The 21,778-nt window shown below is 39.1% G+C and overlaps 1 protein-coding gene across 1 annotated transcript in view; it reads left to right on the forward strand.

Annotated features, from left to right (window-relative positions):
* The window catches only part of ORC2 (origin recognition complex subunit 2), a 152,806-nt gene that overhangs the window by 34,674 nt on the left and 96,354 nt on the right, over nucleotides 1-21,778 (forward strand). Inside the window, exon 12 of the mRNA XM_053698709.1 lies at nucleotides 5,176-5,322. Within this exon, the coding sequence (XP_053554684.1) occupies nucleotides 5,176-5,322 (147 nt within the window). The remainder of the gene's footprint in view (nucleotides 1-5,175; nucleotides 5,323-21,778) is intronic.

Below are 21,778 nucleotides of genomic sequence, written 5' to 3' on the forward strand. Positions count from 1 at the left end.
TGCTATCTTAATTTGAAAAAGAAGGCATCTAAGCTAAGGAGCCAGCAAATGTTTGGTTCAGAACCATGGACAGCGCATGTTTATTGGTGCTGTCCAATCGGCAAGGACAACCCAGTTTGTTCACCAAAAATTGGCCAACATCTAAACTTACATTCTTGCTTTTCAAATAAACATACCAAGAGAATGAAGAAAATTTGATAATAGGAGTAAATTAGAAAGTTGCTTAAAATTACATGCTCTATCTGAATCGCGAAAGAAAAAATTTGTGTTCAGTGTCCCTTTAAATGTTTGATTCAGATAGAGCATGTAATTTTAAACAACTTTACCAATGTACTTCTATTATCAAATTTGCTTTGTTCACTTGATATCCTTTATTGAAGAGTAAACCTAGGTAGTAGGCTGATAGAGCTCAGCACGTGTCTTTATCCATCTATAGAAGCATTTTTTGTATGTATAACATTGCTATAAACTATGTTGCAAACATTGCTGCCAGATGGCTAGGGACACATGAACACTCCTGAGCTCACCTAGGTTTACTCTTTACAAAGGATACCAAGAGAACCAAGCAAAACTAATAACAGAACTTAGTAAATTGGAAAGTTGTTTAACATGTCATGCACTATCCCAATCCATTTAAGTTCAGTTTTGACTTTTCTTTCCCTTTTAAACATGGTGGCTTATTTGATTTAGTATTGATAAAGTCTGCCTCATTTAATTGGATACATTTTTTTCACTTAACTAATAATTTAATTGCACAAAATGTTAGTTAATAGTTGTATAACCATTATACATGATTTTTAAAAAAAATATTTTTGATATCCAAAAACTTAATCACAATCACTATTCAACATTCCGATGTTATTTTAGTTGTGTAAAAAATTCATAGTTGAAGTGTGATTTGAGATACCTGGAAATGGCCGTGCTAATTTAACGGAACATGAGTACAATCTTTAAGACTGAATTGCGAATGCCTAATATATGGTGTTCAAAAGAGTCTAAAGTGGGATTTTAAAAATTACAGGCTTTTAAAATAGAAAATTAAAAAAAAAAAAAAGTCCAACAATTGAGCAAAAAGAGGCCTCGAGCATTTATTGATAGATTGAAATATTGGTGCCAAGGACTCTCAAAGCAAGGCATTAGTGGGATTTAGATAATGAGACACTACATGAGATCCCTGTGATAAGAGTTTCTTATGGATTGGAATGGTTTAGTTTGAAATTCTGTGTGAGGCACTTTGTATGTTTTTTCTAATGGATTGAATATACAGATATGTTAACTGCTGCAGGTGGGTTAAATGCATAGCCACTCATAATCCTTTGCCACTCCAGATGTGGATATAACCAGTGTGTGAATCAGGAGCAGGCATACATATGTATTCTCCAGATGCCAGCTCTGTCCTCATTTGATGAGGCAAAGGGACATTGCTGGGTTACAATTGTGTTTAAAGGGGCAGTATGCTGTAAAAATATGTTTACAATGACTTGTCAGCAGCAGAGTATAAAACGTATGTGTGACGACCAGGGTTAACCAACCCTGAGCCAGTCACTTGTTGGGCACAGAAAGGGTTATCATACCCCTTCTACTGTCACAATTTAGCCAGGCCAGACAAGCTTGTGACTTAGTTCAGTGGGTGCAAGGGTTAACAACACTCTCTAGTCTGTACTAGACGTAAAAGAAATGCCCAAAGGTCCCCTTTAATGCCACCCACACTAAACTAAAGCCATATCTAGCTTCAAGCTGCCACCACTTATGATTTATTAAAGGGAAAATCCTAAGGAAAAACCCAGACTTACACATTAACTCTCTGAATACAATTTAGCAGAAAATAACCTAAAATATACAGTTTTACTACCACCAGTCTCTTTCAGTAACGTGGATCAAATATTAGACAAAGGCCAAAGCTTAATTAAATGAATTATTTATTATGCCAAAAATATGCACAATGCATTATTAATAAAAAGTTGTTAAGCAAAATTACACACAGCAAACAGTTTTAAAATAAAAAGAAGAAAATAGCAGAACCGTATACTGTACTAGTCTTGGTATCTGTGCCAGGGAGATGTCATGAAGCAATGGATCCTTACTCTGTAGAACAGCTTCCATTGTAAGAATGACAATTCAGTGTTAAAACATAAGACCCTTATACTTATATTATATTTTTTTCAATAGATCATGTTGCCTGACCTCACCCCCTTTGCAGGGGCTGGCTGGGAAACCCCTATCTTTTACGACAGTCCATAAACTTGAAGTACCTTTTGCTGAAATCAGAGAACACGTTATCATTTCTGCATTCATTTTCATATAGACAGAAAGGCAATCTCTTATTTACATTGTGAGAATCACAACCCATCAAAATTGGTTGAACTTGCAGATATCACTTAATCTACACACAAATGCTTATCTCTGTTTGTTTGTATCCTAATACTTAGAGAGAACAATTGGAAATTAAAATGGTATTACTTATAATCTACCTTTTCACCTAAATTCCACTGGAAGTGTAATTTCTTCTGCCAGCTATGTTTGCACAGCTTTTGTTTATCCTATACTTAAAGGGACAGTCAACCCAAAAATTACTGTTACTTATTTAGATTAGTTAATTAACAATCTTTACATCAAACTCTAGTCCAATTTTCATCTAAATAAACTTTGGCAGAAAATACACTTACTAGATCTCATCTGGCTGCTTTGAAATGGCCACCTGACTCCTCCTTCTCTGACGTCTCCCAAAAGCTTGAACTGCAGCACTAGTACAGGATCTTCTCGTCCCTGCACGCTCCTTTCATTCAGTTCTCAGTTTGAAAAACACATAGAAAGATTGCTAAGAAAGATTTGCATCCCATGTGGTGTGGTTGTTATTTACTAGTTTATTAAGGAAAGATAATAAAGAGTGTATTAAAAGAACAAATTTTATAGAAAACTGTAAAGCTTAGTAAGCTGTCCTAATTATCCAGTGCCAGATTTCTGAAATCCATAATCCATATCAATCAGGTGAGAAGAAAGCGCCTTTTCAGGGAGCTTCAGCACGCGAGCCGAACAAGGAGACTAAGGGGACTGCTGTCAATCTCACTCTTTAGCAAGCGGTTCACCCGCGATCTCTGCTGTTGCACTAATAGAAATAATACAACGTTGTTACATTGGTGCCAAGTATCCGGAGCCTGCACAACATTATCTGCTGTAGGCTGTTGACTTATGTAATTATCACTGGCTTTATCAACATGCAAGAAAGTGGTAATGAAGTCTGTTGTCCATGTGCCCTTGAAATTAGTAACTCTGCTCAGTCGTCTCTGATCACGCTCAGTATGCTCTTCGGTTTCCTGATCTGGTATGACAAATGTTGACAAAGCCTGTGATAATTACATAAGTCAACAGCCTACAGCGGATAATGTTGTGCAGGCTCCGGATACTTGGCACCAATGTAACAACGCTGTATAATTTCTATTAGTGCAACAGCAGAGATCGCGGGTGAACCGCTTGCTAAAGAGTGAGATTGACAGCAATCAAAGATGTGGGGGTGCGTATTCAAATAGGTGCTCGCACAGTAAAATAATTAAATTGTATACGTTTGTCAGTCCCTTTTCCCACAAACTGCTGTTATAGTGTGATGAAAACTCCTTCTGTGTGCAGTGTCAGAGGGTTAACCTCCAAATCCCCTGATCTGTGCAATATGAGAGTTCACTTTTTCATTTATAAACCACTGGTACAGAATTTTCAATTAGTTAAGTGACTTACCACCTCCTTACTACTTGGGTGCCGTCCTTTCTTGCTCCCCAGGATGCTGGTTGACCAGTAGTGTGTTGCCTCCGTCAAATCTTCATTCTCTGCCCCTTGTTGGTGGTTAGAAAACTTCTCTCTGGAGTTACAATTTCCTCGCAGTGTGGTGTTGTACTCATGCAGTAAAAAAGGGTGTATTAAGTGCTGATTCACTTAATGTCCTCACTGTGGCCTCAGCTGCGAATTATCCAATGAAAAAATGTTGTCAGGAGCACCAAAAAGTAAATTGAAAAGACTTGCTTTATTATTTTAGTGAACAAAACAAAACAAAAAGGGTTAACTAACCCCCGGGGTAAGAGTGATAAATAACCTTAGAAACACAGAAAACAAAAAGGCTGACCGGTTTCGGCGTCTGCCTTAATCCTAGCCTTTTTTTTTTGTTTTGTTCACTAAAATAATAAAGCAAGTCTTTTCAATTTACTTTTTGGTGCTCCTGACAACATTTTTTCATGAGATTGACAGCAGTCCCCTTAGTCTCCTTGTTCGGCTCGCGTGCTGAAGCTCCCTGAAAAGGCGCTTTCTTCTCACCTGATTGTTATGGATTATGGGTTTCAGAAATCTGGCATTGGATAATTAGGACAGCTTACTAAGCTTTACAGTTTTCTATAAAATTTGTTCTTTTAATACACTCTTTATTATCTTTCCTTAATAAACTAGTAAATAACAACCACACCACATGGGATTCAAATCTTTCTTAGCAATTTTTCTATGTGTTTTTCAAACTGAGAACTGAATGAAAGGAGCGTGCAAGGACGAGAAGATCCTGTACTAGTGCAGCAGTTCAAGCTTTTGGGAGACGTCGGAGAAGGAGGAGTCAGGTGGCCATTTCAAAACAGCCAGATGAGATCTAGTAAGTGTATCTGCCAAAGTTTATTTAGATGAAAATTGGGCTAGAGTTTGATGTAAAGATTGTTAATTATCTAATCTAAATAAGTAACAGTAATTTTTCGGTTGACTGTCCCTTTAAGTATAGAAACTTTCAGTAAAGATAGAGGAGCTATTTGTAAACAATTTAATACACTCCAGCAGGTAAAATGGATCATTAGGAACTAATTAAAAGATAGAACATTTTAGGGTAAACTGTCCCTTTAACACAAAGTCCATTCTACACCTAAAACACTTAACAATACAAATGAAATATTCTAAATAAATGAGACTGTAATAATGAAGCTCAATATATGAATATAACTGTATATTTTGAAGATTTACTCATGTCCCTTAAAATATTTAAATTAAAAGCCAACTATATTTATTAATCTACAAATGTTTGCTGGGTCCTAAAATCAATATTCCTGCTCCCTCCCATATTTGAAATAATTTGACAATCTCTGACATAAATTGTGCTGTAGTGATTATTAATTCAAAAGTATGAACATTTTTTTTTTTTTTTTTTTTATCTTACAGATTCGTCCCTAGAGCTGTATCTTCTTATTCATAATTTGGACAGCCAGATGTTAAGAGGAGATAAGAGTCAGCAACTACTTGGGCAACTGGCTTCTATCCATAATGTTCACCTCCTTGCTTCTATAGATCACATCAATGCTCCACTTAGTAAGTGATCATTCTCTTGATTTATATAGTCAGACTTTTTCATCAGGTTAGAATTTAGAACGTTTCGCTTAGATAATCTTCAGTTATCCATTGCAGTCTTTTTTAGAAGGAATTGTTTGATCTAAAAACGCAAGAGAAATAACAATGTAGTGACTACATTAGAGAAGAGTTGAATATTATTAAGTCATGTACAAAAGCTTGTACTACTATAACAGGTGCACAAACTTACTAAAATTGTATTTAGTGTTATATGATGTAATCTTTACTTAATCATCTAACATATGAATGTCTGGAAAAATAGTTTGCAAGTGCTGATAGCTAAGTTCCTTTTAATATTTTATAAGCTATGGTATTTCTCTTATCCCTTTTAAAGGGATGACACATTTTCTATGTGAGTCCTGTGAGTATTGCTTCCACTAGCATCTTAGAGCTGGGAATTTGTTCAATGAACCTTCTGGAGACCCACTAAATCACGTTGCCTAATAGTTTTGGGACTTTGATGTTTACACTACTGGTTTGTTCTTTTTATGATGGATCTTTTCTCATTTATATGCTTACACAAGTTCCTGTATGGATACTAAGCTGTCATATTTGCTAAATTGTTTTGTGCTTGGTAATGTACTCACATATATTATAAGCTATTGCTCACAGTGTGTATTTATACATGCTGAGTAGTTGGTTATCAAGATATAATTCTATTGTTGAGTATTTTTTTTACAATTATTTACCACATTTGTTTTTATTTTTATTTATGTTCTTTCCCAACTTAGGTGTTGGACCTTGCCTTCTGTAATATCATAGTAAGCAATACCATGTTAACATAGCTTGCATAAGCTTGAGATTTATATTTTATTTATAGCTTTGCTTTAGAAGATATATATATATATTGGATATTACAGTATTTTCAATATCTTGTATTACTGTTATTGTCGTGCAATAGTACTACTTTTCTAGTGAGGGGATACATAACTTGTGGTACTGTTATTTATTGCCGTGGAATAATATACCTTTACTTGTGAGTGGATACTACAGTATTCTCCATATCTTATAGTAGCACTGTTAGAGAACCTACTCTGGTTTCTTCGCAGTTATGGCTAGAGACTATATGTGTCTATGAGTTCGTTCAATTCATTTAGAAGGGTGTCTTTTTTTTTTTTTTTTTTTTTGGAGGTAGTCATAGATTCTGTCTCCATGAGGCTGTTCTTGACAGTCCAACACCTGCGCACATTACAATTCGGCATGCTAGAATAACAATCCCTATCTTAGTTACCATAGCTCTGTGTATGGAGGTAGTGGTTCTGATGGTGACAGCATCTGATGCTATTCCATTTGCAATGTTTCAGTTGCGTACACTGCAAATATACATGTCGGCAGTGGAATGGAGATCTCTCCAACCTGTTCCAGCTAATGCTTTCTGTATCCACTAAGTCTCTCACTTAGTGGATATTTCCCATTACATTGATTTCAAGGGATTTTTTTCTCCTGTGTCCGTTATGGTTCATGCTCTCCATGGATGCCATCTTGGCAGTTTGGGGTTTTCGAAGGTCTCAGGGAGTTTTGGTCATCTCAGAAGGCGAGGCTGGCAATAAATACTTTGGATTTCCGTGCAATGTTCAGATCTTTTCACGTTGGCCTCTTCACAATTTAGTTATTTTCATTATCTTTCTGTCAGACATCATATCTGTGGTTACCTATTTTATTAATCAAGTTGGTATCCGCAGTGCTCTGGTGTTGACAGAGTTTTCATGTATTCTGAGTTGGGCAGAGATTCTTCAGTGTTCCCTCTCAGCAACTCTCGTTCCTGGGCTTATTATCTGGGAAGCAGATTAAAGGAGTAATCAAGACGCTGGGGGGAAGGGTCCCTCATGTATAATTCACCATCTTCAAGATTTGAGCTGAGCTCAAGTAATCTTCAGGCAGAAATGATTGATGCGCCAGCAGTCCCTTGGACTTATTATTAGTATTAGTTTTCTTTTTCCCCAATGGTGTTTTTACCAAGGGTCTTTGCTAGATTTAAGCAAGAAAAATTATTTACAATTAGATTTACAATTCTTATAGCTCCTGCTTGACCACAGGAGGTGGTTTGCAGAGCTGATGCATCTGCTTGGGGAGGAATGTTTAAAGGGACATGAAACCCAACATTTTTCTTTCATGATTTTTTAAATTATATAATTTGCTTCATGTTTAGATATATTTTATTGAATAAATAGCAATGCACAAAAGTGAACCAGTTACAGAAGGCATCTATGTGCAGCCACCAATCAGCAGCTTCTGAGCCTATTTAGATATGCTTTTCAAAAAAGGATATCAAGAGAAAAAAGAAAATTAGGTAATAGAAGTAAATTGGAAAGTTGTTTAAAATTGAATGCTCTTTCTAAATTATGAAAGAAAGAAAAAAATTGGGTTTCATGTCCCTTTAATTGTTGTTCCTCCAATCTGTTATAGCGACTGATTCAGATTTATTCCTGTTATCGGAAGTTTTTTTACCATAAATTTTGGAAACTGTATTTCTTTTTTAAGACACAATGAGTCCACGGATCATCTTAATTACTAATGGAATTTTCACTTCCTGGTCAGCAGGAGGAGGCAAAGAGTACCACAGCAGACCTGTTAAATAGCTCCTCCCTTCCCTCCCACTCCAGTCATTCTCTTTGCCTATGTTAGTGATAGGAAGAGGTAAAGTGAGGTGTTAGATTAGATTCTTCAATCAAGAGTTTATTATTTTTAAAGTAGTGCAAGATTGTACTGCTTTGTACTAGGCTGTAGCCGTAGTCCATATCCATCTCTACAGTAGAGCTTTGGTGGCTTTAGAGCAATGGGAACTTGTGGGACATAATTCTCACTGCGCCTCCCATATTTCTTGTTTCCCTATATCCTTCAGTCTGAGGTAATCTTTAACTCAGCATTTTATTCTCCTCAGGTCGATGTGAGGGATAGGACCTCTCAAGCCTGAGAGCTGCCAGGCAGAAGTCTAGGTAAGTGCTACCTTAAATTTTCTGGGAGAAAGGACTCAGAAGTTTAATAAGCACATTGGATACTTATAACAGAAGGGGCTCTTTATTAATGTAGTGCTTTATGTTGGGACATTAAACGTTTTTCAGGTGGGAAAAACTATTTGGGCAGTATTATATGCCAAGGCACTGGGGCTAAAGGGGTTAAGCTGCACTTTAAAGGGACATTAAACCCAAAAAATGTCTTTCATGATTCAGATGGAGAATACCATTTTAAACAAATTTCTAATTTACTTCTATTATATAATTTGCTTCATTCTCTTGATATTCTTTCCTGAAAAGCATATCTAGATAGGCTCAGTAGCTTCTGATTGGTGGCTGCACATAGATGCCTCATGTGATTGGCTCACCCATGTGCATTGCTATTTCTTTAACAAAAGATATATAAAGAATAAAGCAAATTAGAGAATAAAAGTAAATTGGAATCTTGTTTAAAATTGTATTTTCTATCTGAATCATGAAATAATTTTTTTGGGTTTAATGGACCTTTTAATGGCTACGGTGGTTTCATTTGATTATAGTATGGAGCGGTATCGGTAACGCCCACGATGGGAGGTCCTTCCGTTTTTTGTGCGTCACTCCGTAGCGCTTCAGTTAATAGAGAAGCTGAGGGAAGTGCGCATTAGAGAAAATCAGTCCAAGAATCTGACCAGTCTGTTCTGGAGTCGCATGGAGAACATGCGTTGCTAGTACAGACACGGTCTTCTACTGTTATAACAGCTGTTGTCGTTTCAAACGGATCGTCTGCAGACAGGATAAGAGTCTTATAACGATCTTTAGTAAGGTAGGAGCACTTCAGCAGAGTTCTGAGGTGCAGAGGTTGGATTTTGTATTGTTTTTTTTTGCAACATAAGAAAACGTTATTTAAAATGTCAGTTTGCAAAAAACAAAAAGGACCGTTTTGTATTTAAAGAGACAGTAATGGGTTTTTGTTTTGTTTTTTAAGTTTTTCCAATTAAGTTTGATAACACTTTGTTTATTATTTGACAAATTTTGTGCAAGCATGGATCAAGGGGACTTGCAAGATGTCACCTGTGCTTTATGTTTTGATGCTAATGTGGAACCACCAATCCCTTTCTGTCCTTCATGTGTTCAAAGGACTTTGAGTTATAGGGATAAGATTTTTTCAGAGCCAGTCTCTTCTAAGGCAGATATTGTCCAGGAGTCCAATGAGGATGGTCAATTTATGCCGCAGCTTTCTCCCCAAGTGTCCCAAAATTTACCGCCCTCTTAAGCAGTGCCTTGCGCTTCAGCTATAGTCCCTGCAGGGATTTCGTTAGAAGACATAGCTTCTCTTATGTCTTCAACTATTTTGGATGCCCTGTCTGCTTTTCCAATGTTGCAGAGCAAACGTAAGAGAAAAGCCAGGCATTCTGTAAGCAAGGTTTCAGACGCAATTGTTGTAGTTTCAGAAGTATCCTCCCAGCAACACGAAGAGGAGGGTATTGCAGTAGTTTCTGAAGGAGAAATTTCAGATTCAGAGGGTTTATTACCTCTGACCAACTCGGAGGTGGTAGCTTTCAGATTTAAACTTCACCTTCATCTGTTACTCAGGGAGGTTTTGGTTATCTTGGACGATAGTGACTCCACAGTGGTGGTTGTCCCTCAGAAGTCTAGTAAACTTTACAGATATTTTGAAGTTCCTTCCTATACAGATGTATTTCCAGTCCCTAAAAGAGCTACTGAAATCATAGCTAAGGAGTGGGAGAGACCGGACATTCCTTTTTCTCCCTCTCCTATTTTTAAGAAAATGTTTCCAATAGCCGATTCTGTTGAGGAGGCTTGGCAAACTGTTCCTAAGTTAGGAGCCGTCTCTACCTTCGCTAAAAGAACTACTATTCCTATAGAGGATAGTTGTGCTTTCAAAGACCCAATGGATAAGAAGTTAGAGGGGTTACTCAATAAGATTTATGTACACCAGGGTCTGCAGTGGCAACCGGCTGTGTGCATTGCCACCGTCACTAGTGCGGTGGCATATTGGTTTGATGCGCTGTCTGAGGCCCTCAGGACTGAGATAGGATAAAAGCTCTGAAGCTAGCTAATGCCTTTATTTCTGACTCTTCCCTTCAAGTTATCAAATTGGGAGTGAAGATATCGAGTTTCTCTATTTTAGCCCGCAGAGCTTTATGGTTTTAACCTTGGTCTGCGGATGTATCATCCAAGTCTAAACTTCTAACTGTTCCTTACAAGGGGAAGACTTTGTTTGGACCTGATCTGAAGGATATTATTTCTGATATCACAGGAGGCAAGGGTCATCTTCTTCCGCAAGACAAGAGAAATAAACAAAAAGGAAGACAAAGCAATTTCCGTTCCTTTTGAAAACTCTTCCTCTTCCTCCTCTAAGCAGGAACAGTCTAAACCTACATGGAGACCCAGCCAGTCTTGGAACAAAGGAAAACAGTCCAAGAAGCCTGTTAGTGATTCCAAGACAGTATGAAAGGCATGCCCCCGATCCGGGACCGGATCTGGTAGGGGGCAGACTTTCCTTTTTCGTTCAAGCCTGGGTTCGGGATGTCCAGGATCCCTGGGCAATAGAAATAGTGTCTTAGGGATACAAACTGGAGTTCAAGGTTTTTCCTCCCAGAGGCAGATTTCTACTTTCAAGATTATCTGCAGACCAGACAAAGAGAAAGGCGTTCTTACACTGTGTAGGAGAACTCTCCGCTCTGGGAGTGATTGTTCCTGTTCCAATTCAGGGACTGGGGTTTCATTCCAATCTGTTCGTGGTTCCCAAAAAAGAGGGAACCTTCAGACCAATTCTAGACCTCAAGAGTCTAAACAAGTTTCTCAGCGTACCGTCCTTCAATATGGAAACAATTCGTTCCATTCTTCCATTGATCCAGGAGGGTCAATTTATGACAACAGTGGATTTAAAGGACGCGTATCTACATGTTCCCATTCACAGGGATCATCACAAGTTCTTAATGTTTGCCTTTCAGGACAAACACTACCAGTTTGTGGCTCTTCCTTTTGGTCTTGTCACAGCCCCCAGAATCTTCGCAAAGGTTCTGGGATCTCTGTTGGCGGTACTTCGATCAAAAGGCATTGCAGTGGCGCCTTATCTGGACAACATTCTAGTTCAGGCGCCATCCTTTCAGCTAGCAAGATCACACACGGACTTGGTGTTGTCCTTCCTAAGATCCCACGGCTGGAAGGTATAAATTTAGAAAAGAGTTCCTTAGTTCCAAACACAAGGGTAACTTTCCTAGGAACCATAATAGACTCTCTGTCAATGAAGGTCACTAAATTAAAGATTATCGATACTTGTCTAGCCCTTCAGTCCACTCCTCGACTTTCAGTGGCTCAATCCGGTTGATGGTGGCGGCAATGGACATCATCCCGTTTGCTCGCTTCCATCTCAGAGCTCTGCAGTTGAACATGCTGAGACAGTGGAACGGAGATTATTCGGACTTGTCCCCTCGTCTTCTCCTGGAGCAGGAGATAAGGGACTCTCTACAATGGTGGTTGTCTCTGGATCATCTCTCCCAGGGAACATGCTTTCGCAGACCTTCTTGTGTGATTGTGACAAGAGATGCCAGCCTTCTAGGGTGGGGAGCAGTCTGGGGCTCTCTAAAGGCTCAGGGAATATGAACTCAGAGTCTGCTTTACCCATAAACATTCTGGAACTAAGAGCGATCTACAATGCTCTTCTGGCCTGGCCCCAGTTAGCCTTGGCACAGTTTATCAGGTTCAAGTCGGACAGCATAACGTCAGTAGCCTACATCAATCATCAGGGGGGAACGAGGAGTTCCTTGGCGATGACAGAGGTATCCAAAATAATTCAATGGGCGGAGGCCAATTCTTGCTGTCTGTCGGCGATCCACATCCCAGGGGTGGACAACTGTGAGGAGAATTTCCTGAGCCGGCAGACCTTTCATCCGGGGGAGTGGGAACTCCATCCGGAAGTTTTTTCCAGCCTTATTCTCAAGTGGGGTCAGCCGGAATTCGATCTCATGGCATCGCAACAGAATGCCAAACTCCCGAGATACGGGTCGAGATCCAGGGACCCCCCAGGCGGAACTGACAGATGCTCTGGCGGCTCCTTGGAATTTCAATCTAGCATACCTGTTTCCTCCATTTGCTCTTCTTCCTCGAGTAATCGCTCAAATCAAACAGGAGAGGGCCTCGATGATCCTCATGGCACCGGCCTTCACCCTTCCTTCACCCAAATCTAGTTTCTCTGAAGCTGACTGCTTGGAGATTGAACGCTTGATTTTATCTAAGCAGGAATTTTCTGATTCGGTTATAGAGACCATGATTCAGGCTCGTAAACCTGTAACTAGAAGGATTTATTATAAGATTTGGCGTAAATATCTCTATTGGTGTGAATCCAAGGGCTTCTCTTGGAATAGGGTTAGGATTCCCAAGATTTTGTCTTTTCTCCAGGAGGGTTTGGAGAAAGGTTTATCGATGATTTCCCTAAAGGGTCAAATCTCAGCCTTATCTATTTTGTTACACAAACGTCTGACGGATGTCCCGGATGTACAATCTTTTTGTCAGGCCTTGGTCAGGATCAGGCCTGTGTTGAAACCAGTTACTCCTTCATGGAGTCTTAATTTAGTTCTCAATGTTCTTCAAGGGGCTCTGTTTGAGCCTATGCATTCCTTAGCAACAAGAAATAAAACCTTCCAAGATAACAGCTTAATATCTATTTCTTCTGCTCGGAGAGTGTCAGAACTCTCGGCATTACAGTATGAGCCTCCTTATCTTATTTTCCATGCAGATAAGGTAATTTTTCGTACCAAATTAGGATTTCTTCCTAAGGTTGTTTCTGATCGAAATATTAATCAGGAGATCGTTGTGCCTTCCTTGTGTCCTAATCCTTCTTCTAAGAAGGAAAGACTTTTGCACACTTTGGACGTGGTCCATGCTTTAAAGTTTTACCTGCAGGCAACTAAGGACTTTCGTCAGTCTTCTTCTTTGCTTGTGGTTTTCTCAGGAAAACGCAAGGGACAGAAAGCTATGGCTACTTCTTTCTTTTTGGCTGAAGAGCATCATACGTTTTGCATATGAGACTGCTGGACAGCAGCCTCCTGAGAGGGTTACGGCTCATTCCACAAGGGCTGTTGCTTCCTCATGGGCATTCAAAAATGAAGCTTCTGTAGAACAGATTTGCAAGGCTGCAACTTGGTCCTCTCTTCACACTTTTTCAAAGTTTTACAAATTTGACACGTTTGCCTTGGCTGAGGCTGTCTTTGGGAGAAAGGTTCTTCAAGCAGTGGTGCCTTCCGTTAAGGTTCCCTGTCTTGTCCCTTCCGTATCATCTGTGTACTGTAGCTTGGGTATTGAATTCCATTAGTAATTAAGATGATCCGTGGACTCATTGTGTCTTAAAAAAGAAAAGAAAATGTATGCTTACCTGATAAATTTATTTCTTTTTTGACACGATGATTCCACGGCCCGCCCTGTTCTTAGAGACAGGTTGTGGTTTATTGTAAACTTCAGTCACCTCTGCACCTTGGCTTTTCCTTTTCTTCCTAACTTTGGTCAAATGACTGGAGTGGGAGGGAAGGGAGGAGCTATTTAACAGCTCTGCTGTGGTGCTCTTTGCCTCCTCCTGATGACCAGGAGGTGAATATCCCATTAGTAATTAAGATGATCCGTGGACTCATCTTGTCAAAAAAGAAATACATTTATCAGGTAAGCATACATTTTCTTTTTCCTAGTGTTTTTTGTTTAAGGAAGCATGGCAGGGTTTTTTTTTCTTTTTTTTCTTTTTATTGAGGTTCACCATATAATACAGCATAATCAAACCAATAATATGATCTTTGTGGGTATGAACAGAAAAAAAATAATACCTCACAATATAGATATTTACATAACATGGCATATAACATACGTATATTAAATTTCTCCCACACCAAGATCAGGTAAATAAAAAGGAGAAATAACACTAAACACTTGTTCTTGACCTCAGTTTTCCAAACTGCGAACAATCCTTCCAAAAAAGAAAGGAAAATATCTGATTGACTTACAATTAGTTTCTACTAAATTAAAGATCTGCGTACCTCGGCATCGAAAAATACCAAAAAGGAAAAAAAGAAGAAGAGCCATCAACAGGAAAACACAGCACAAAGCGCAAAAGGGGGGGAGAGAGGGAGCGGGAGGAGGGGGCAAAACAGAGAGAGAGGAGAGAAGAGAAGAAAAAAAAAAAGAAGAAAAAAAGATTTACCCTATATCAAGTGGCCCTCTCTGTTAGCCATAACCTAGGTAATGCACCGGATATAATCAGATTTAAGAATGGCACTGCATTCTGGAAAGGTTTCAAAAAGTGACCCTGCTGCTCTGATGTCCATGAACTGATCAGGCTTCCCCATTTATTAAAGTAGTTTTTAAACTGTTTTTCTGAATCGTGCTTAAGGTTCTGCCTTTCTACGAACATCTGGGTTTTGATAGCATTAGTGACTTCCCTAATACAGGGAGTTTCTCTTTGTCTCCATTTTTTGAAAAGTAGACTGCGTGCCACCAAAATAACTAAATTAACCAGCTGTCTATCCCCTGTATTGGCCGTCTTTTTTAAAAAGAATACATGCTCTGCCTGTAACTCAATTTTACTCTGGAGATAGCAGTTCAACCAATACTGGGCCTTTGCCCAGTATTGCCTAACTTTTGGACAACTCCAAATACAATGTAACAAATCTGCCCCTGCCCTTTTGCATTTGAAACAATTCCCTGCCTTTGATTCCGTCCACTTGGCCATTCTAACTGGGGTCAAGTAAAAGTTATTTATGATTTTGCACTGTGACTCTCTCCAGCTAATACATGAGGTCGCCTCGGCCGCAAATTTAATACTTTCTGATATGTCCTCTCCTTGTAGCCTATCAAAGTATTTATTGAATTTTTCCTTGGCTAGGTTAATATGTTCCAGTCCCTTAATTGTCAGAATTTTTTGATACCACCAGGAAATTGAACGTTTCCCTGCTTGGTACAGCTTTAGGCCCGGAGCTATTTGAAGCAATCCCCATTCCGTTGCCACTTCTCTATCCGTACTTTCAATATAATGGCGTATCTGCAAGTATGCATAAAAGTTATTGGTTGGGAGGTGATATTGTTCTACCAGGCTCTGAAAGGTGCAAATCAAGCCATCCCTATCATTTTTTAGTTGCGCAAAATAGCTCAGACCCTTCTCCCTCCAGTCAGAAAACACTTTATAGTTAAGACCTGGTGGGAAATCCACACACCCGATAATCGGTAGATATGGAGACACACGGAATTCCTGTCCCACTAAAGAGCAGTATAACTGCCACCCTTTAATAATATTAGTAAATGTTAACAATCCCTCTATATTCTGGGGCAGTTTCCTATAAGGACAGTGTAATATGGCTTGAGGGCTGAAAGGCCTGATCAGCTCTGCGTCTAACGTGTAGTATGTTACGTATTCAGATTTGGTAAGCCAGTCTAATCCGAATTTGGCCAGTGTTATTAGATTATAATGTTTAATATTTGGAATAGAAAACCCTGCAAATGATTTGGAGTTGCTCATTTTATCTATCGAAATTCTTAGTCTTTTTTTCCTCCAGATAAAAGAAGAACAGGCTTTGTTATATCTGATTATATCCTTCCTCGTGACAAGGAGGGGTAGATTTTGCAACAGGAATAGGATTTTAGGAAATATAATTGTCTTAATTATCATACATCTGGCCGAAATTGACAGGAAAAATAGATTCCATTTATTAAGATCAGCCTGAATATTATCAAAAAATTCCTTGAAATTTAATTGATACCATTCCCTGGGATCCCTGGCAATCTTGATCCCTAGATAGTTGATAGCCTTCACTTCTCTAAAAATATGATTAGAACTTTGCCTAGTTTTGTTGACCCATAATAACTCTGATTTTTTGGGGTTGATCTTGTAACCCGAGAAAATGCTATACTCTGTGATGATTTTAAGGACACGTGGAATCGAGTTTGCGGTATCTTGCAGGCACAAGAGTATATCATCAGCGTATAGGGATATGAGTAACTTCTCCCTACCAATCTTGACTGGTTGTATTGATTGCCGGATATATACTGCCAGGGGTTCTAGAGCAAGATCAAATAAAAGTGGGGATAATGGGCAGCCCTGTCGGGTTCCTTTCTCTAAAGTAATGTGTTGTGTTAATTCCCCGTTCACTAAAAGCTGTGACCTGGGTTCCTTATAGACCATTCTCACCAGATCAACCAATCGGCCAGAGAAACCGAAATCTTCAAGGGAGGTTATGAGGTGATTCCATTCAATGGAGTCAAAAGCTTTTTCAGCATCGATGGTGATTAATGCAAAATCTTTTTTCATGATGTTATGATACTCACTTCTGTGCTGTTGGCCGATCTGGTGAAAGTGATCTACTACTGTCAGGACTCTTCTCATATTCCGGACTGAGTTCCTGTTCGGGATGAAACCTACCTGATCTGTATGTATCAGTTTACCTATAACTCTCTTTAATCTGTCGGCGATAATTGACATCAAGATTTTATAGTCCTGATTTAACAGGGAGATTGGACGGTAAGCTGATAACTCATCTGGCTTTTTTCCCTTCTTATGTATCAAGGTGACAATTGAATCCGAGAAGTAAGGGGATTTTAAGGCTTGTGTTAGGAAATACTCATTATATAGGTTTTTTAATGTAGTGCCAAATGTACCTGATAGAATTTTGTAAAATTCGATCGGTAGGCCATCAGGGCCTGCTGCTTTTCCAGATTTTATCCTATGTATTACCTTTGCTATTTCTGCTTCTGTTATAGCAGCATTAATACCGTCTAAATCCACTGCTGATAGTTTAGGCAATTTAATTTTTTCCCAGAATTGTCTCTTTGCCCTTTCATCTATTCCACCACTGGTATAAATACTCTGAAAATACTTGTAAAATGCTTCCCTGATATCTGCAGGTTGAGTTATTACCTTGTTGCCCTCTTTTATTGCTGCTATGGTATTTTTCTTTTGTCGAAACTTTACTATTTTAACCAGATGCTTGGCTGAAAGCCCCTGAAATCCTTGATACTTGGACCTTGCCTTAAGGTCTTCCCCTGCCCATTTCTCTCTAAAAAAGTCCTCCCTTTCATTTTTAGAGGAGATATAATTACTCCATGTGGCTTGATTCGGGGATTGGAGGAATCTATTATATGTGTTTCTAAGTTGGTTCGCCAGTTGTAACTCTCTTGCTCTCAATTTTCGCGTTAACTTAACCATGTATCCCTTAATTTCTCCACGCATAACTGCTTTTCCTGCTTCCCAGAAAATTTCCGTTTTGTTGATATATTCATTATTTAAATCGCAATACTCTAACCATTTTGCTTTTAACCAGTTAGTAAACTGTATATTTTGACTCATATAGGCTGGGAAATGAAACGAGTTCCCGGGTCTTCTCACTCTCTTATCTGGCCAAACCCTCAGACTTATGATAGCGTGGTCAGATAGCAGAATATCTGCTATTTGGGTTTCGGCTTCAAGCCTAGCTACTTGCTGACTTATCAAAAATAAGTCAATGCGGGAGAAACTTCTATGCGTCTTTGATTCACACGTATATACCCGTTCGTCCGGGTGTAGCAAACGCCAAATATCATTTAATTTTAATGTCTTGATATAGTTCCTAAAGAATTTGGCCTCTCTATTGTTTGCTTGACAGCCTCTAACTCCAGACCTATCCATCTCAGGGTATAGCGTAAGATTCATATCACCCGCTATAACCAAGTTCTGCTCTACATGTGGTATGAGTTTCTGTTGGACTTTTTGCCAGAAACTTTTCTCGAGTTTATTTGGAGCATATATGTTGCAAAAGGTCCAGCTGACATCCTCTATCTGCATCTGGAGGACTATATACCTACCCTGCTGATCACACTCTTGTTTTAGGATTTTATAGTTAACCTTTTTATTTATAATAATGGCCACTCCGCACTTCCGCTTATTGCAGGAAGTCGCAACAATTTCTGCCACCCAGTTCACTTTCAATTTTTCTATTTCGTGATCCTTTAGGTGCAGTTCCTGCAGAAAAATGTCAGCCTTCTCCCCTTTCAACATTCTCAGAACATTTTTCCGTTTGGTGGGGGAGGTTATTCCCCCCACATTCCATGACACTAGCTTTAAAGGTTCTGACATGTTAATCTTTTAACCAGATACATATAAAGAGTGAGAGAAGAGAAAAGAGAGAAAGAGAAAAAAAAGAAAAAAGAAAAAAAAAGGGGATGCCGCCCGTTCTCCCCCCCCCCCCACTTCCACAGCTCTTTATTATAATGAGCATTTTAAAATTCTGATACATTCTCCTTGCTTTAATAACCTTGCAAGCTGGATATAACCAATTAAACATTTTGAGATTCAGATACAATCTCATTATCTTACGCTGAAAAAAAAAAGACCGCCTTCCAGGAGGCTGCTTGTCTGCCTTAGTCTCGTCAACCCTCAGTGCAGATGTCGACGCTTGCTGCGTTTGTTCGGTTTTGACTTGGGGTACTCTTACTTCCTCTGTTATCCCTTCATTTGCTAGGATTGTAGCTGTTGTTACTTGCGTGTCTGTATCTGTTAAGGCAGTTCAGTGTGTGTGGCTGGGCCTGATCAGCCAATACCGGGCCAATAGACTTCCGTCAGTATCTCCTTTCCCCGGGCAGGGTATGTTTTTTCCCCCGGCAATAGGGCATAGATAGTAGGGCTCTGATGGTAATCGGCTCTCACAGACAGGAGAGCCAGAGCGCGCGCTGCATTCAGGACGCTCCTCCTCCTCCCCGGAAGTCCCAGCATGGCAGGGTTGATTGGTCAGCCCTCTAAAGGGTCACATTAATCCTGCTTTGCTGCTATATTAACCATTTCATTCTTGTGAGGACTAATGGGCTACTAAAATCTGCTATTTAACCAACTTTTATTGCTTTGGGCATTTGCTGGAATTGCTGATTATCTCCATCTTGTTGCCAAATTTATATATGAAGAAGTAATATATGTCAGCAAAGTAATTGTTGGATATTTGACACATGACATTATTCCTTTAATCCATTTTATAAAGAATACACTGTTCTTGGATTTATCTATTGACAATTTTGTCATTCTTTTTGTTCTTTAGATTTATGTTTCCTAGTGGCCACTACAGTGTCTATTTTCTAGTAATCTAGTTGGTTATTTCAAGTAATTGCTTAATTTTGTGTTTAACCCCTTAGTGACCAGAGCACTTTTCCATTTGTTGACCGTCTGGGACCAAGACTATTTTTACATTTCTGCGGTGTTTGTGTTTAGCTGTGATTTTCCTCTTACTCATTTACTGTACCCACACATATTATATACCGTTTTTCTCGCCATTAAATGCACTTTCTAAAGATACCATTATTTTCATCATATCTTATAATTTACTATAAAAAAATATATAAAATATAATGAAAAAATTGAAAAAAACACTTTTTCTAACTTTGACCCCCAAAATCTGTTGCACATCTACAACCACCAAAAATACTACTATGCTAAATAGTTTCTAAATTTTGTCCTGAGTTTAGAAATACCCAATGTTTACATTTCTCTTGTTAAGTGTATCCAGTCCACGGATCATCCATTACTTGTGGGATATTCTCCTTCCCAACAGGAAGTTGCAAGAGGATCACCCACAGCAGAGCTGCTATATAGCTCCTCCCCTAACTGTCATATCCAGTCATTCTCTTGCAAGCCTCAACCAAGATGGAGGTCGTAAGAGGAGTGTGGTGTTTTATACTTAGTTTATTCTTCAATCAAAAGTTTGTTATTTTTAAATGGTGCCGGAGTGTACTGTTTATCTCAGGCAGTATTTAGAAGAAGAATCTGCCTGCGTTTTCTATGATCTTAGCAGAAGTAACTAAGATCCATGGCTGTTCTCACATATTCTGAGGAGTGAGGTAACTTCAGAGAGGGAATGGCGTGCAGGTTTTCCTGCAATAAGGTATGTGCAGTTAATATTTTTCTAGGGATGGAATTTGCTAGAAAATGCTGCTGATACCGAACTAATGTAAGTAAAGCCTTAAATGCAGTGATAGCGACTGGTATCAGGCTTATTAATAGAGATACATACTCTTATAAAAATGTAATATAAAACGTTTGCTGGCATGTTTAATCGTTTTTATATGTATTTGGTGCTAAAACTTATTGGGGCCTAGTTTTTTTTCACATGGCTGGCTTGAATTTTGCCTAGAAACAGTTTCTTTAGGCTTTCCACTGTTGTAATATGAGTGGGAGGGGCCTATTTTAGCGTTTTTTTGCACAGCAAAAATTACAGACACAGACATCCAGCTTCTTCCTGCATGATCCAGGACATCTCTGGAGGGCTCAAAAGGCTTCAAAGTCGTTTTTGAGGGAGGTAAAAAGCCACAGTAGAGCTGTGGCAGTTGTTGTGACTGTTTGAAAAAACGTTTTTGTCTTTTATTGGGTATTAAGGGGTTAATCATGCATTTGCAAGTGGGTGCAATGCTCTGCTAACTTGTTACATACACTGTAAAAATTTCGTTAGTGTAACTGCCTTTTTTCACTTTTATTTCAAATTTTGACAAAATTTGTGTTTCTTAAAGGTGCAGTAACGTTTTTTATATTGCATGTAAACTTGTTTAAAGTGTTTTCCAAGCTTGCTAGTCTCATTGCTAGTCTGTTTAAACATGTCTGACACAGAAGAAACTACTTGTTCATTATGTTTGAAAGCCATGGTGGAGCCCCATAGGAGAATGTGTACTAAATGTATTGATTTCACCTTAAACAGTTAAGATCAGTCTTTAACTATAAAAGAAATATCACCAGAAGATTCTGACGAGGGGGAAGTTATGCCGACTAACTCTCCCCACATGTCAGACCCTTCGCCTCCCGCTCAGGGGATGCACGCTAATATGGCGCCAATTACATCAGGGACGCCCATAGCGATTACCTTGCAGGACATGGCTGCAATCATGAATAATACCCTGTCAGAGGTATTATCCAGGTTGCCTGAATTAAGAGGCAAGCGCGATTGCTCTGGGGTTAGGAGAAATACAGAGTGCGCAGATGCTGTAAGGGCCATGTCTGATACTGCGTCACAATATGCAGATCATGAGGACGGAGAGCTTCAGTCTGTGGGTGACATCTCTGATTCGGGGAAACCTGATTCAGAGATTTCTAATTTTAAATTTAAGCTTGAGAACCTCCGTGTGTTGCTCGGGGAGGTATTAGCTGCTCTGAATGACTGTAACACAGTTGCAGTACCAGAGAAATTGTGTAGGCTGGATAAATACTATGCGGTACCGGTGTGTACTGATGTTTTTCCTATACCTAAAAGGCTTACAGAAATTATTAGCAAGGAGTGGGATAGACCGGGTGTGCCTTTTTCCCCACCTCCTATATTTAGAAAAATGTTTCCAATAGACGCCACTATACGGGACTTATGGCAGAAGGTCCCTAAAGTGGAGGGAGCAGTTTCTACTTTAGCAAAGCGTACTACTATCCCGGTTGAGGACAGTTGTGCTTTTTCAGATCCAATGGATAAAAAATTGGAGGGTTACCT

Source organism: Bombina bombina, chromosome 1, assembly GCF_027579735.1.
Source record: "Bombina bombina isolate aBomBom1 chromosome 1, aBomBom1.pri, whole genome shotgun sequence".
Lineage (NCBI taxonomy): Eukaryota > Metazoa > Chordata > Amphibia > Anura > Bombinatoridae > Bombina > Bombina bombina.